Raw genomic sequence first — 17,595 nt, 5'->3', positions numbered from 1 at the left:
GAGCAGTGTTTCTATTTCGTTATGGGGAATGGAAATGTATTTAAGGGAGACATTTTATAGGTCATTTATTTTCTTTCGGTGGGTTGTCATTCGTTATAAATATCTCTTTAAATCGACTATGCTTTCTCAAATGTTAGAGCTTCCATTCTCTTGGCAATAGCTAAACAATCCAACCAAAAGCCATGAGTTATACTCCATATTCTTAGCTTAACCCCACGTTCTAGAAACATGCAGAATCCTTAAAATAGTTTGATGCCCATAACTTTGTCCTACATACACAAATGGTTAAAAACCTTACCCACTTGCTGGTTTTCTTACTTTTCTAACTCCATTCCCGTGACGTCTTCTCCATGCAAAACCTTCCATGTAACAGCCCAAAATAGGGCCTAGTCGGAACAGTAGTTTCAAGACCAAAAAAAAAAACTCAAAGTAGAAATATTTAATTTATAATTATTTTAGAGTCTATGATATGTTTGGGTGATGGTGTGCAAATTTCGTTAAGAAATTTTATCGATAAAGTGGCCAATTTTATTATTGGGATTCAATTGTATTAATTGCAAAATATGAGTTCTAGAACATAAGTACTTGTTTTAAATGGGGGTTTAAATTAGAGGTCTTTAAATGACAAATAGACCATCATATTTTGTTATGGACAAAACTAGTCATGGAAGGGTAAAAATTGAAGGTATAGTAAAAAGGGCATTTTTGTCATTTGGGTGTTTTAAGGCATAAAAGACAAAATTGAAACCCAAAAATCTGCTCATTCTCTTCTCCATACTGCCGAAACTTTCAGAAAGCCATGGCTAGGGTTTCAAGCTTTTTCAAAGTTCAATTATCGAAGAAATCGAGATTTGGACTAAGTACGGGGAAATATAAATCAAAATGATTGATTCGCGTTGAGGTAAGTTCATATGGTTAGTCTAAGTGATCGATTATTAAATTTGAATTGAGATGATGTTTTATTTTATATATATTTGTTATTTAATCATGACTTTATGCAAGTACAAGATTAGATTGAAGGATCAATTGTGAGAAATACAGGGTCAAGTACATTCGTACTACAACTCATGATGAATTGATGGAAAAGACCATGGTTGGACCATGGCAGTGAGTGTGCCAGTGTAAGACCATGTCTGGGACATGACATCGGCATGACGAGGAGTGCTAGTGTAAGACCATGTGCGGGACATGGCATCGGCACGGACATAGGAGAGCCAGTGTAAGACCATGTCTGGGACATGGCATTGGCATCGATATGTGATCCCATGTAAGACCATATCTGGGATATGGCATTGGCGTCTAGAGGTGCTCATGGGCCGAGCCGGGCCCATAAAAAAATTTCGGCCCGGGCCCGGCCCAAATATGGGCCTAAGATTTTGCCCAGGCCGGCCGAGAAAAAATCATAAGCCGGGCCGACCTGCCCGCCCATTTTATTTTAAAATTTTAAAAATTAAAAAGTATTTTAAAATATTTTAAAAATATTTTAAATTAAAAATTAAAAAATATTTTAAAAATATTTTAAAATTAAAAAATTAAAAAAAGTATTTTAAAAATATTTTAAAATTTAAAAAAAATTAAAAAAGTATGTAAAAAATATTTTAAAATTAAAAAAATAAATATATTTATTAAATCAGGCCGGGCCGAAAAAGTGGTGCCCGAGGCCCGGCCCGTTTTCTAAACGGGCCTCTTTTTTTGCCCAAGCCCATATTTCGGACCTATATTTTTACCCAAACCCTCCCATATTTCGGGCGGGCCGTCGGGCCGGGCCGCCCGGCCCATGAGCACCTCTATTGGCGTCCTACTAGGTGTACGAAATATCCCGAACATCCCTAATATTACAAGTAGTTCGACGGGAAATTTAAGGAGTATGCTCAAGATAAGTAAGAGTAGGATATGTGAGTATTATGACTAGGCACAGGTAGCATATGAGACTCATAAATAATGTGCTCAGATTATGATGCATTATTAATAAGGATGCAAACGAGTAAGTTTGTATGTGATTAATTCCTTGTTTTTACTTACGTTTTAACATTTTTTATGAGATATGATTAAATATGGAATAATTACTTGAGGTGAATAATGAATTACGGTTGAATATGTAAGAGTTGGAAAAAGGTTTAAAATATATATATATATGAGAATTTGTGGTTGAACCTTCGGAATGGATTGGATATCGTTGGAAATATAGGTGAATGCTATTCACTGATTCCACCGGATATTAATGAAAATAAAGGTGATTGCTATGTGCTGATTTCATGGATACCAATGGTTATATAAGTGATTGCTATGTGCAGAATTCACCCTGTACCATTGAGTATAAAGGTAGTTGCTATGTGCTGATTTCACTGAGTACTATTGATTATAAGGGTGGTGTTGTGTGCTGATTCACCGTGTAACTGAGATTATTTCAAAGTGTTTATTGGGAAACTAGTTAAGTGAAAACATATGTTACGAACAATGTGTTCGATCTTTAATCAACCCTTTGGCATGATGAAATGAGGCATTGAAATTAAGAATGAGTAAATTTAACAACAAAACAGTTTAGGACAGAAACAATTGTGTGACTTTGAAAAATCACCAAAAATTGTGGAAATTGAATTAGAGGTTGTATGAGATATGAAATTAAAGCTGAATGAGTCTATTTTCATATAAAGGAAATAGAGTAAGCAAAAGAGATATATATTTTGAGATATTTGAATTCTAGCGAGACAGGGATAGAATGAATTCGAAATCCCCTATTCCAACTTTGGAAAATTACTAAAAATTGTAAAAAAATAATTATAGTTTGTAATTTACATGCTTAAATTTATAAATGAGTCTACTTTCAATAGAAACAAGCAGGGACATCATTTGAATTTTGTGCAATGAGATAATTAATTTTTAGTGAAGAGGGGTCAGAGTTGTCGAATAGTGAAATAGGGGAATATTTAATGAATAAACTGTATTAACTGGCTAGACCAAAAATTCTGAAATTTCTATGGTAAGAAATTATGTGAGTCTAGTTTCAGGTAAAATTTACGGTTTTTCATTTGGAGTTCTGTAGCTCGAGAAATAAATAATTAATTTTTAGTGAAGAGGGGTCAGAGTTATCGAATAGTGAAATAGGGGAATATTTAATGAATAAACTGTATTAACTGGCTAGACCAAAAATTCTGAAATTTCTATGGTAAGAAATTATGTGAGTCTAGTTTCAGGTAAAATTTACGGTTTTTCATTTGGAGTTCTGTAGCTCGAGAAATAAATAATTTAGTAACAGTGACTCAAGTAGACAGATTAATGTGAATATTAGTAATAAAGTGTAAGCATGTGATATAATGACTGTATCATCATAAGAAATTATTGTGAGGATTTGTCCACACAAGTTTAATAATTTCTCATTATTTTCATATGAACTTACTAAGCATTTATGCTTACTTCCTCTCTCTTTTCCTTTACCTTATAGTATCGCCAAGTTAGCTCGGGGATCAGTGGACGTCGGAGATTCGCTCACACTATCAATTAGAACACTTGGTATATCTAGATACATAAATTTTTGGGTTATGGCATGTATAGTAGGTTTGGCCGTTTTGTCATATATGTCATATTTCTTATGGCCAATATTGACGGTTGTTATACGCCTATGATATGGTTATTCATGTATGTGGTAATTGCATAATTGAATGTTGTGGAGGTGGTTTACAAATGATTTCATGAATGACGATGTGTATGGGAATGTGAATGTAAAATTGGATATTCGGATGTCCAATTATAGTGTGATACATGTTGACGAAATTTTATGACCCAGTTTATATGTTTAAGAAATTTTAAGTCCGGTAACACCTCGTACCCTGTTCCAGCATTAGATACGGGTAAGGGGTGTTACATTCCAAGGCTACTCCTTCTTTGGGCCATCGAAGAAGATGAAGAACGAGAGAAATTGGAACAAGGTTGGGAAGAAAATCATCCATAGGAAGCTATCTCCTAGCTATTTAGAGCCTTTATTGCGCTAATTTCAATCCTATGAGAGCCGTCCATAACTAATTATGATGTCTCCCACTAATGAATCGGCTGGTTGGGTTCTCAACCTTGTTCATTTCAGTTTTTAACTTTCCCATTTCTCCCAATATAGGCCGTCAACTTGCGGTCTCTTCCAATTTAATCCCTTATTCATTCTAAATTTTAGATTTATTGAAAACCGGGTGTTATATATCTTGTTTACAAGATTTGCTTTGAACTTGTTTACTTTCCAAGTGTGTCATTTTCACCTTCAATGGTTAACCTTTGTTTTTTAAGGTTTGAATCTAGGGTTGTCTCCCTATTAATTAATATGGTTGTTACAACTTTTTCACCTTTATTTCTTTGTGAACTACCAATAGGTATTTAAACCTCAAGTTTGCACAACCAACTAATCCCAACACCAAATAAGAAGAATAAGAAGAATTGGTTTTTGACATGGAGATGTTGGACCTCCAACTAGACAAACAAATCTGCGAAAAAGATTAAGAGAAACTCTTTCGTAGGTAAGGTCATAGTTAAAAAAAAACGAGAAATTAGGTCTTGTTAAAGCCATTCTCTCTAAAGCCCGACCCCTCCAAAGGCCGATAGAAGTTCACGATCTAAAGCGAAATATCTTTTGATACGACCCCGGCCTCGTTGATGAATCCGAGTCGTTGATGTGCCCGATCGTGAATTTGAGTAATATTAAGGTTTGTCGAAAATAGGTTAAGAAAGAATAGATAAAGGCTCAAATTGGTTCAAAGAGGTTATGGAATGAATGGAGATTGTTAGGTGAACGTAAACCAAGTATTCAAGTTGATCTAACACAATATAAGTGTGTTATCCCGAAACTTATACGAATGCTTAGGTTGAGATGGTAACGGTTAGGAAGGTAGGTAATAGAAACGCAACCTCGACCCACTATCAATATTGATAGGAACCTCGGTATAACTTGAACGCCACACTTTGGGTGCAAAGTGATAAGTTCGAAATACAAAAACGGGTTGACGCCACAAGGGTTACTTGATAAGTCTAACCAGTCCTTGGAGAACAATGAGAGTTGAAAACAAACTCACAAAGTAAACAAATTTCATATAAAGTTTTAAAAATATATTGTCTAACCCGAAAATGATTACAAAGCAACTATTTATAGCTAATATTAAATGTCAAACCGAATGGTCACAAAAGGTAGATAAATGGACAGTTTTAATTCAGCTTAATTAAGTTGAAATTGCTTGGAAGCTTCCTTAATCGTCCCTTGTAGTTTCCTAGGTCACTTGGCTTAGAAATCTGAAAAGAAATAACTTCTAGAATGAGAGGATTCGGCTGGACATTGATGGAGAACTTTATGGACTAGTCCCGATTCGGCCTTGATACTTTAAAATGGCTTTAAAAGCTTCTTTGGGTAGTGTAAAGTTCGGCCTTGAAGAGAGGAAACGCCAAGCATGATGTTGGCCGAATGGCTACTTGGAAAAACCAACCAACAGCCCTTTGTTGTTCACGAAAATAGCACATGCTTCAGCAGCTCATTAATGGACGTCCCTTGCATGCTGGACAGCACCATTAATACATGTTTTTAATTCAAAGTACATGCATGGCTGGACGCATGTTTCCTTAATGTCATGCAACATATTCAATTCGGCAGTAGCCTCTTTAATGCATTCCAGCATGCTTTCATTAATGTCGTCCAAGGGAGTGTACAAAGCCACTAGTGGCGTCTTCCAAGGAGCTTTGAAGAATGAAACGGCAGCCCCTTTGAGGTTCACGAAAAAAACATATGGGGAAAAGAAATCAGCAGCTTATGCTCATTAAATGGTCATTAAATGTCTATGCTTTACATTAAATTCGGCCAACACCTCCTTTATTGCTGCTCATTTAATTCATGTCTTTGCTTCCCTTTAAATGCCGTTCCTTGCATGTAGAACAACAACTTAAATGCATGTCTCTTTTGCCATTAAGTAGTTGTTTCCAGCTGAATTAATTACCTGCAGACACAAAATAAATTCGGTCAAGACATAAATTAAACCTCATTAAATTCGGCTGAAACTAATAAAAAACATTAATAAATTCAGCATATTAAATAGATGTAATAAATAAAACACAATCAATTAAACTCAAAATTATTAAAGATGTTCGATTTAAACATATTAATTTACTAACACTTATTTGAGTGAATTAAATAAATAAACTAACTTATTCAATTTATTTCAAACAAATGAAATTATAAGAATTAAAATAAACTCAAATTGAGCAAAACGATCCCATTGAGCTGGAAACGAGCTAAACAAAGCTCAGTGAGATGCAATTGAGCTAATTTAGCTCGCATGGGTGTGCAAGAAATACTTATGGAGCTGATCGAAAAATGTGCCCGGGCCGTAGTCGTATCATCTTTCTATTTATTTTTAATAATAAGCATTACTAGGAAGAAGTCGATAAAAGAAAACCATGGTTAATAACAAACTATTATTTTCTCCTAAAAGATTGGTTGGTAGGAGCCACATTCAAAGAGATAGACTTCCCAATGTCTAAGTTCTTGATTAGAGCCAGCAATCTTCCTATCTAGATTATCACAACTAAGAATGTGATCAAAGTAAGTCAAATGATTTCTTGACTTTTAAATGGACTTTGAGATCGAATTCAAAGTATGCCAAGTGGTACATACAAATCAACAACTGTTGGGTCCAAAATTGATATTTGCAGGCAGAAAACAAGTAGTGCCAGAAGCAATACTTAGACTAGTTCTAATTACTTCATGCATTAATAATGAACAAGGAAAAAAAACCTGATAAACACACGATATGTTTATGCAGTTTGATTTCCCTACATCTGTGGGGCATTGCCCATATAGAATATTCACTATCTTAACTCCTCGTAGAACAAGTGATTTCAACCTCTAATACTCACAAGATCAAAGTCTTCATGTACCTAAGATTTAGGGCTAGTTTGGCAATGCTTTTGAAAAGTGCTGTAGAAAAGTGCTTTCGAGAAGTGCTTTTGAGAAGTGCTTTTGAAAATTTTGAGTGTTTGGTATTGCTGTCAAAAAGTACTTTTGAGAAATAAAATGTTAATTTTAGACATGATATTAAAAAGTAACAAATATGTATTTAAATAATGTTCAAATTAGTTAATATTATGATATTTTAGCAAAAATATAAAAAATAATTTATTATAACTTATTGTTAATATTTAATATATAATATTAATTTTAAATATTTCCAAGTAGTTAATATTAATTATTTATTAAGTTTAATTAGAATATATAAACTATATTTAAATATTTAAATATAATAATTAAATATTTGTAATTAGATATTGACACAATTGTATTATTTTAAAAATTATTTTTTTTTATTTTTAATTAATGCTTTTAACACATTTGTATTATTTTATTTTAAAAAAGTCTTCTAACGTCTATTTGGAAGAAGAAATAGTAAGGTTAAAAAAGTAAAATATCATTAAAGCACTTTTAATGAAAAAACTAAAATTTCTATTTTTTCGTCTATGAAAAAGCACTTAAAATAAGTTAAAAAAATTTCTACATTGATGTCTGTTCTTTATTGCTTTTTAGGGAAAAACACTTTTTAATGAAAAAGCTCATCTGAGAAGCATTGGAGAACACAGCCTTAGACAACTCTCTTCTAAGTTTTTCCTGTGAAAATTTAGGATATTAATCAAGCCACACACTTGATTATTCACTCAATGCACTCAAATAAACATTCCTCAATGAACAAGATAAAGTGCTTTCCGTTCATTACAATACCTATAAAAGTCTCCACTATATGAGTAATTAAGACTTGCTAACATATTATGTCAATTACAATCAATCTTCCCTCAAAACAAGCAAGGTAATAAGCATAAATAATATCTTCAGTTAACTTAGGATAAGCCTTGAATCTTCAGGATATACTTTCAAGTTTTTCCTTATTCGATCCTCCAAATTCGGGAAGTTAATTGCTTCGATCCAAATCTAAACCAATCTCTAAGATATATTGCTACGTATAGTTTAGATATCAAAGTTGGGTTAATTGTCATCCAAAGTATTAATAAAAATCATAGTTCAAAGATTTTTGTTGTCAAAATTTATCAACTTAAATATTACAAATTTTTAAAGAGACAGTGTTACTACTACTTTTCTTTGATCTAAAAATTGCTCAAAATTTATCTTAACAACAAGAATTTGAAAGTAAATATCAAACTCAAAAACAAAAAATCTCCCATGTATAAAAATGGCTTTCCCATACGAAAAGGATACCTAATTGTTGCTACATCTATAAAAATGTAGCATCCAGTTAAACGAAGCAGAAGCCAATATATTTGGACCATGGTTAAGGTTCAATGCTAGGAATTAAAAAAAATGTTAACGTTTTGAAAAAAAAAAAAAAGCTTAATTCAATAATAAGCCCTCACGTTATATTTTTTTAGTCTAATCGAATATTTAAATTATAATTTCATGATCATTATTTCAATGATTACCCTCTATTAAAAAAAAGAAATCAATTTAAGAATATTTTTAATTATTTAAAATTTAAAATTAAATATTAAATAAAATTGAATTGAATTATTATTAAATATTGTATTCCTCTCCTCTATCTTTATCTTCTTCCTTTCCAATTCCTCCATTTTCATCCTCTCTCCTCTTTCATATTTTCCCACAAGCCCTTTCTCAACCCCTGCTCCCCCCAATAAATCTCCACAGCCCTCCGTTATCTAAAATCTCTCTTTCTCTTCCCTTTTCCAATACACCCTACGCAAAGCCCACTTTCCATATTGCCTCCATTGTTCCACCTCTCAAACAATCGTGGCATCAAACTTCTCTCTGCTTTGACCCTCGCTGCCATTATATTTGTTTGTGTGGCCGTCATGCCGCCCACCACCACCATACTATGTCGACACCATCACCTTTCTCTTCATTCGTAGATAGCTCCTCAGTCCTCACTCATATAGAACATGGCAAACTATTTGTCATTTCCTATGGAATTTTGGCCAAGTTGGTAACCTTTTCGATGGTATGATTTGCACAACTATGAATATAAAATCACGAAGTCCCTTTCGGTTATTGTTGGTGATGAGCGAAAGCGGATGAAGGTGAAGATTTATTATTTAATATTAAATTTAAAATTTTTATATAATTAAAAATGTGTTGTGTCAGCTCTGAAGAGTTTGTTTCTAACAGAGATAAATGTTAGGGTCCATGTTGGTTACAGAAGCATCTTCAAACCTATATTTTACGGTCAATACCGATACAATTATCTACCTGTCAGATGTGTGAGTAATTATTACATAAACCCTTCTCACCCCAATTAACTATTAGATTTTCTTTGAATGTTGTGCTACATGTTATGTGGTGAGAAAATAATGTTAATCTAGCAACTGCACTTTCCTATACGCCAATGTTGCTCTTTTGTGACTGCGATGCTCGAAAACTAGAAACCGAGATCACAAGCTCAGCATTTCGCAACCAATATGGAGACCAGGGATCGAATAAAGTGGAACAACAGAAATGATGGACTGCTCGTGACAACTATTTAAACAGATTCGGAAATGACCACATAATGAAGCGAGCAAAAATGTCGGACTCCAAAAACTCGATATGTGCAGCCCGTCCAATGAACGAGTTTAAGTTCTTGCCATAAGCGGATGTGTCAAAGTTGACATCGGATCTCAAAAACACTCGATCTTCAGTTGTAGGAGCTCGTAACTGGTCCAAACAGGAATTCAACATCTCCAAAAATGCTTTTCCCTTTTTCGAGTTGTCCACTGATGCTGCCTTGCATGACTCAATCCTCGCAGAATGATACGGGACGTAGCCATCCTGAGAGAAAAATCATGTCTAAATGACCTTAAACGTAGAACATTTTAAGTTAATACAGTTATTGGAAGTGGCATGGAATACCTGGGGTGAAGAGAGGAGGATTATATTCTTGAAATTTTCCAGAGTTTTTTGCTGAAAGAAGCAAAGAAACGATTTCAGAACTTTGGAGCTTAAAAAACGATAATGCTACTTCGATCTCAATACCTTACAAAGTTTGTAGAAGAAAGTGTTACAGATATCGGGGTCATCGGTGAAAGTGAGCTGATGGATGCATTGTGTCCCCTTGAACTTCTTCAAAACCCATAATCCGGAATTGAATAAAGAATTTGAACTGTATAGATATCCCAAGTGTGGACCAGATAGAGATAGGTATGTATGAAGGTATCCCAGGTAAGGTTCCATAACAGTGTCTGCAGAAAGAAATGCATATATATCTAGCAGGCATTTCGAAATACAAAAAAGGGGAATCAACAAGAGTGTATCTACCTGCTATTGCTGTTCTTATTATGACGTTTCCAATAGAGTGGCCGACAAAACTAAGTTTGATATCTCCTAGGCGTCCATATTTTGCAGCTTTATCCATTTTCTTTTTAAGGAAAGAAATCACCTCCTGCGCCAGCCTCAGTCCCATTTCTCTGAAGTCTCCAGATGTTTTCTCTTCATTTGCCTCCGACATGAGAAACTCGATCTTTGGATCCAACAAAAGCCATTGGTTGCGAACAAGCCGCAAATCCAGATGATGCCCCTATTGTATGCAACTTAGGATTAGACATTCATTAACTGACTTACCCATCGGTCTCTAATAAAAATTACTTCAGGACATACTCAGACTCAAATGGTTCATTTGGGAATAGACAATATCGAAATAAGGCATTAAAGGTACAACCTAAGGAACAAGTATATGAGAGTAAAACTTGCCTGAAATCCGTGCACAAAGACAACAATCTTCAAATCACGGACTTTTTTTGCAGTAGTTGCACTTGATGGCTTTTTCCCATCTTCAGAACTAACATCAATGCGTGAGGGAACTGAATCCTTTAGGTCCAAATTCTTCATGTATGAGTTATAACTTAAACTACGTTGAGGAGTATTCAGAACACGTTCTACAATTACAATAGGAATCGCTGAAGGATCTCCAAATATTTGCATGTCTTGGATTGACCGATTATTAATCTGTGTGCAAGCAAACTTTGCCACTTAAAACTGGGAATAAGGACTATAACTGTTAAATAAAGTAACTTACCTTCATTTGTCCAATACTCCGTCGATGAAGGTCAGCCCGCACAGCTGCCATATGCGCAGGCTGCATTGCACAATATCAATTTCCCAAAATTAGAAACGAGCGAAAAAACTAGTGTTGCTCTTCACTGAGTATGTAAGTTAAGAGCAACATATTTACTCAATGAAAACATAAATAAGTGTTCACATCATCAGATAACTTCCACAAACTTGAACCCCTCTTATGCCCAACATGGTGGGTTGTTCTCTCATCGGAACTGCCATTTATATGATGTTGAGGCATTTCAGACTTAGAGTAAACCATCCATATCGACCATTCAGCTTTCCGATCCTTAGCCCATGCATCATGAAGGACTTCCATTATCTTTGTTTTATTATCCCTGGAATGAAATACAATTTCAACACCTAAAATAAGCACTAGAAGTAAAAATGTAATGAACTAACCTGTGGAAAGTCAGAAAAGTGCTCCACAAATGTAACACTTGATCACCAGATATATTAAACATTCTAGTTACATCTTCTTTGGATAAGTTCTGGGGCAATCGATCACTTTGAAAATCTAATCCACCATTAGCTTTCTGTTAAAAGAGAGGAAAGTATTGTAATTTTAATCTGTAATAAAACTATAAAACTGTAAAAAAAAATGTAAAAGATAGGAAATAGACTGTGCTGCTGGGTAAAATAAAGCAAGGACCTCAGGACCGTTTTGTGGCTTGCCTTGTCCGGAAACTTCATTATCAGCAGTAACCTGATTTGCTTGGAGAAATGAATCAAATAACTTCGTATCATTCATTCTGGAGGTATATTCAGTCAAATCAACAGTTCGGTTAATAGCACTTCCAAGCTTTTGTAGTTCTACAATCAAGGTTTCACGAGCATCTAATAATGCCTTTACAAGCATGACCTGTTTCAGGTCACTAGGAGCCGCTTGATTCAGTGCCTGCTCAATCACATAATTGAACTATCAGTACATAGAATATTGATTAGCAAGGACAAAAAGAAGCCACATTAAAGAAATAAGATGATTTTCCACTATTGCTCAAGTAAATACAAAAATAGACCAAGTTGCGATTAGGGGATGGGTTATTGTATATGAATATTCAATGTTTAGAACAAACTTGAGTTGATCCACCAGTACTTTCATGTGCAACATCAGCAGTGGCAGTACGCGAATTGCTGAAACAATTCAACAGTTCAAGTTACTTCAACAAATCGATAGAACACAATTATCTTTATAAATAAACTACCCCTCTTCCTTCCTCTCATTTCCACGAAGAACCATTATTTCTAGAATCTGTGACAAACCTGGATACCTTCATTGAGTCATGGTAGGAACCAGCTTTTAGGAGAGTGATGTGAACACTTACATCCACAAGAACAGCGTGAAATGCATCAAAATAAACAGGGCAATAGGAATGCAGTCCTAAAAGAGCTTTAGAAGGTATCCGAAATTCATGGACAGCAGCAGGGCAACTATCTGGAGAAGCCTGAAACTCAGAACTGAATACAGTGCATTCGGACAGATTATGTGACCTTTTAACTTGCAGAAAGAAAATAATAACAGAAATGAAACACACATGCAACTTGTCAAACTTACCCATTATCCAACAGAGGAGCATACAAAAGCTCAAACTTCAAAACGACAGCTGATGTTGAAGGACCCTGTCACACAATGTTACATCAACACCATAACGGGATATAAGAGAACATTATTAGCAAACCAATAGCCAAACCAATCAAGGTAGAAAAACTTATACGCAAGTCCTTTTCAGTACCAAAATCAAATGAAGCGAATACTGGTGCAAGTCATAACTTTCAGGAAAATCCATGGTCATTTCTATTGGAATATAGGTTTTAGTATCCACTAGGAAACAACGTTCAAAGCATTCAAAACTATCATAGACTAACATAGAGTAATATATTATTCTAATGAAAGTTTATAGAGTCTGTAAGTTCTGCAATTGGTTTGCTCTCCGGCTAAAAGGAGTGTGATGTGTGAGCATGTCGATATGTGCACAGAGAGATGGCGTACCTCATTTCCCTTTAGAGGTAAATCAAATGCAACCATGGTAAATAAAAGAACATCCTGTCTCGCATATTTGATTCGAAAAGGCTGTGTTAAAAAACTGTTGTCTTTTTCATCAATCCTCCATACTCCATATCCACCACCCTCACAACCAAAATTTGGAGCTGCAATATTTTTCTAGTCTTATTAGCAAAAAGCTGCTTGAGAACACTATAACATTGTACTTTGAAAGCATATGCAAACTTAAAAATAAGTAGGAATAAACAACATATAGTTCCAAATATATTCACTGTTGAACAAGATGAAATTCAATGGTCGATCTTAAGTATCAAAGGATATTAAATTTGATTGCTTCAACTGCATCAAAACTATTCTGATCAATGAACCGGCTACCATAGCATATTCTTCTATCAGCAGTGGCGCTTCCCAATTTAGGTCTCTAGAGGGACCGGTTTCAGTAGAAAACACTACAGTGTAGCTACATTTAAATTGTTTCATAAGTTAACAAGTTACCTTCATATTGCAAGACTCTCGAAGGCATCGCGGTCGTAGCATGTGCATCATTGTCCCATCTCACGGTAATCTTAAGTTGATACCATCTAAACCCACAACAAACGTAAGAAGGACGGTGTGCAGAACTCAAAACAAACATAAAACACAAAAATTCCTTCCATACCCTTGCTGGAAAAGATCGAGGTTATGAAACCTATGAAGGTAAATTGCAATCTCATGGGAAGTATCCAACATGACCACCGGCTGTAATATAGCCGGGCCCGGCTTTGCATCTGGTAACCCCTTTGCTTGTCCCCCTTGCCTATGATTCAAACAACTTGACCACCCAAGACATTGAAAAGTATGTAATCAAGTATCCCCAAATCTTGCATCCCTCCTTAAGTAAATTCCCATAGAATTTGCGTTTAAATTCTCATGGAATCTTAAAAAAAGCAGCTCTTTATACATCAAAGGTTTTTAAATTCTCCTTGTACAAAACTAGTGCCAACAGCTGCAAATAAGGAATTACAATAAATAAAATTTAAGAAAGAAATAATCATACTCTTTTTAGAACTTCAAATTAGAATTTAGAGACGATAATGCTAATAAAATACTGCTATATTTTTTTTTTTTGCATTGAAGGATAGCTGCTACATTATAAAAATGTGCTGTTTAAACCTAAGGTAAATTCTAGTTTTTTATTGACAAAAAAAGCAAAAGAACAACATTTTGATATTATAAAGAAAATCGAATTGGCTTTGTTCAGAATAAAATTGTGACTGTTAATTTACAACAAGTTCTAACCTCAAAAATAAAAATAAAAAAGACTACGAAATTGATGTTTAAATTAAAATGAACACGAAAAATGAAAAGAAAATGATGGGCAAAAGAGAGAAAATTACGAGATAGAAACAGAAGAAGGACAAACCTGGGCTTAGATCTGCATCCTTTTTTGTGTGCGAAATGAAAATCTAAACTAGGTTTTCCAAAACCAAAAAACCTAAAAAAGGGAATATTAGAAAAGAAATGAAATGAAGAGAAGAGATCTCTCGGAATGTGGTCTTTTTTCTTCTTCTTTTTTTTTTTTTGCTTGATTCTTTGTAAAGAACAAAAAATAAATTATTTTTACCTATTGATAATGTTCCCTGTTTTAACGTGGTGTTTTTGGAGTTCATTTCAATTACACATGCATGCATATATATGGGTATGTTTTTAAGGAGAAAAAAGACGTGGTGTTTTTGGAGTTCATTTCAATTTCACATGCATGCATATATACGAGCCTGGATGGGTATGTTTTTAAGGAGAAAAAAGTCATATTTTTCTAAAAGAATATTAGTGACTTTATTTCGTAAGTAAAAGAAACAAAATGTCTTTAATCTTACTGTGTATTTTCCTTGACATTTATGATTGATAAAAATTTTTAAAAAACTTTAATCTTAAATACAATTTTATACATAAATTTTAATTTGATTTAATTCTCACAAATTATTAATATAATTATTGATATAATATTATTTTATGTTTATATATTACATACTCAAATAATTATATATTTATCTAATTTAGAATAAATTAGTGTATTTTTCTTTTAAATGTGAATGATTAAATTAAAATTAAAATTTCATCACAATCAAATTTTTATTTGTATAATTGCACCAGATTAAAACATGAGATTTGTCCCAAATTTAAAAGAAAAAGAAAAAGACTTTGACCTTTGTTCTATTATTTTTAATCAATTTAGTTCTATTATGATATATATATATATATATTTGGATAATTTATATATAGTTTATAGAGCAAATGTTGTTGAAGTAAGGAATCCGAATCAACAAGCCTTGTTATATTTTAATTTGAAGGTTTTTCTTTTCCAATTCATATTTTGAAAGATGTGAAATTGGATAAACTAAAGAAAAAACAGATTATGTTGACTATTGTTCTATTAAAATTTTAATTTCTGAAATTATAATGCAATAAATTTTAGATTAAAAGGTATTTTTAATCATGCTCAAATAAAAATTTATATACATATTTTTCGTTCAGGGCTTCAAATATTTTTTATGTGTTTAAATTTTCGAAATATGATTTAATTAATAAATACACACCCAGAATCTTACTGTGCACATCCAGGATCACGCTGTTGACTTAGACCTCAGTGGATTTCTATTCTACTTTAACTGATTTTCTTTTTTAAAAAAAAGTTTGATACAAGTGGTCCCTTGCTATTTGATCAATCAATTATTCGTAAATAGCAATCCATGTGTGAAATTCAGTTTCCCATTTTGTTTGTTCATGCTTAAACGTATATATAGATAAGTTATTCCTTAAATCTAAAAAAAAATTGTTTAATATTTGAAATTTTTATTAAGTATCTTTATTTATTGAACAGGAAAAAAAGGGGTAAATTATAAAAAAAGCCCTTTTTTTCAAAATTTACCGAAATGGGCCCTTTATGTAATTATTTACCGAAATGGTTCGTTTTCCGCGAAATCGCGTCTACGTCAGCGCGATGCCAGGGTACGCGATTTGCTGACGTGGACACAAATCGCACCCCCTAGGACGCGATTTGCTGATGTGGCATGAACAGTTCATGTTTTTTAGCTTGAAAAACTTTGAAAGGCCATAACTTTTCGCTCGGTTGTCCGATTGAGACGAATTTTTTTTAATTTCGAATAACTTTTCGAGATCTACGCGCTGACAAACTGTCGAAGGCGGTTTGCCTCAGTTTTCGTCGAAAAAGATCCTTGGTTCAAATCTTGTTGGTAACAATTTTGAATCTTTTTTGTACTTGTTGCTATTGATGTAATATTGAAGAGTTAATTGATTCAAAAAAAAATTGTACTTGTTAAGATTTGAACCAAGGTTCTAAGGGGAAAGAGCAAGCATCTTAACCATGTAACGACCCAAAATCCGTGGGCACCAGAAAAGTGTGTATTATCGGGCCTCCGTCTTAGTAAACTGAGTCATAAATAATTATTAGAAGTAATTATGAGTTTAGTTGAGTGCTTAATTAGGTGAATTTAGTCTAATTAAGAATAATTAGGAGAAAAGGATCAAATCGAATAAAGAGTGAAAGTCTAATTATAAATTAAAAGAAAGTAAAAAGGGTTAAAGTGGCAATTAAGCCACTTACATGGAAAGAGGCGGCATATATGCGTTGAATTCAAGACTTATTTAAGTTATATATAAATATTATATGTATATAATAATAATAATTATTATTATTTATTTAAATTGCAATTTATATTAATTGTATTATTTTATTATGGAATAAATTAAAATTAAGACAAATGTGTGGTGATAAGATGGTACAAGTGTAATAATGTATAAATATACACTTGTATTATAATTATTAATTACTTAAAATTTAAGTAAAAGATATTAATTAATTAATTAATTATATTATGAGATTTTTATTTGGTAAACAAATTAAATAGTGACAATTGTGCGGTGTTGATGGTGTACAAATGTGAATATATGATTGAATATTTAATAGATATTTAGAATAAATATATTATTATAGTATAAAGTAAATAAAATAAAAGGAAATAAAAACAAAGCAAAAAAAAAGAAACAGAATAGAAAGAACAAAGAAACAGAGAAAGAGACCAAACAGAGGAGAAACAGGGGAGAAAGAAGAAAAAGAAAGAAAAAGGGAAAATAGGGTTTTTAAAGCTTGGAATTTAACTTGCTAATATCGCACCCGAGGCATCCACGAGGGAAGGAAAAGAAAAAGTGGACTAGGAATAGACACGGGAATTACGGTTTGTATCACTATAATTCAAACTTTATTATTATTAAATGTTTAATTTGCTAATTATGTGTGGTAAGTATTTTAAGGTAAGTGTTTAATAAATGATAAATTTACAATGTGATAATGGGATTGAAACCGATATTGAATTAAATTATGAAATACTGGATATTGTTTGAGTACTGCGTCAATTGTGAAAATACTGAAAATTTGTTACGTATAATGTATTGAATTGTGAAATTACTGTAGTAGTGATTACTGCAATACTGTGAAACTGATTGAAATAAGGAATTTATAATTGAT

At 33.1% G+C, this 17,595-nt stretch overlaps 1 protein-coding gene and 1 long non-coding RNA gene across 2 annotated transcripts; one reads left to right on the top strand and one right to left on the bottom strand.

The window, feature by feature from the left end:
* Window positions 1–590: 590 nt before the first annotated feature.
* Window positions 591–3,685, top strand: LOC105767518 (uncharacterized). Its single transcript, XR_001125499.2, has 2 exons — window positions 591–901; window positions 3,443–3,685. It is a non-coding gene; the product is annotated as an uncharacterized LOC105767518 (long non-coding RNA).
* Window positions 3,686–9,122: 5,437 nt separating this feature from the next.
* On the bottom strand, window positions 9,123–13,907 carry LOC105770262 (uncharacterized; the record flags this gene model as incomplete). The annotated part of the gene is made up of 15 exons (XM_012591383.2): window positions 9,123–9,787; window positions 9,869–9,919; window positions 9,992–10,197; window positions 10,274–10,532; window positions 10,706–10,960; window positions 11,031–11,090; window positions 11,214–11,406; window positions 11,471–11,604; window positions 11,721–11,966; window positions 12,145–12,202; window positions 12,332–12,526; window positions 12,624–12,688; window positions 13,059–13,216; window positions 13,566–13,651; window positions 13,729–13,907. Coding segments are annotated over 15 exons (2,436 nt in total), but the record flags the coding sequence as incomplete, so codon positions are not given.
* Window positions 13,908–17,595: the final 3,688 nt, after the last annotated feature.

This window comes from Gossypium raimondii, chromosome 5, assembly GCF_025698545.1.
Source record: "Gossypium raimondii isolate GPD5lz chromosome 5, ASM2569854v1, whole genome shotgun sequence".
Classification (NCBI taxonomy): domain Eukaryota; kingdom Viridiplantae; phylum Streptophyta; class Magnoliopsida; order Malvales; family Malvaceae; genus Gossypium; species Gossypium raimondii.
The sequence above is the reverse complement of the archived record's forward strand: the minus strand, read 5'-3'. Positions and strand labels throughout refer to the sequence as shown.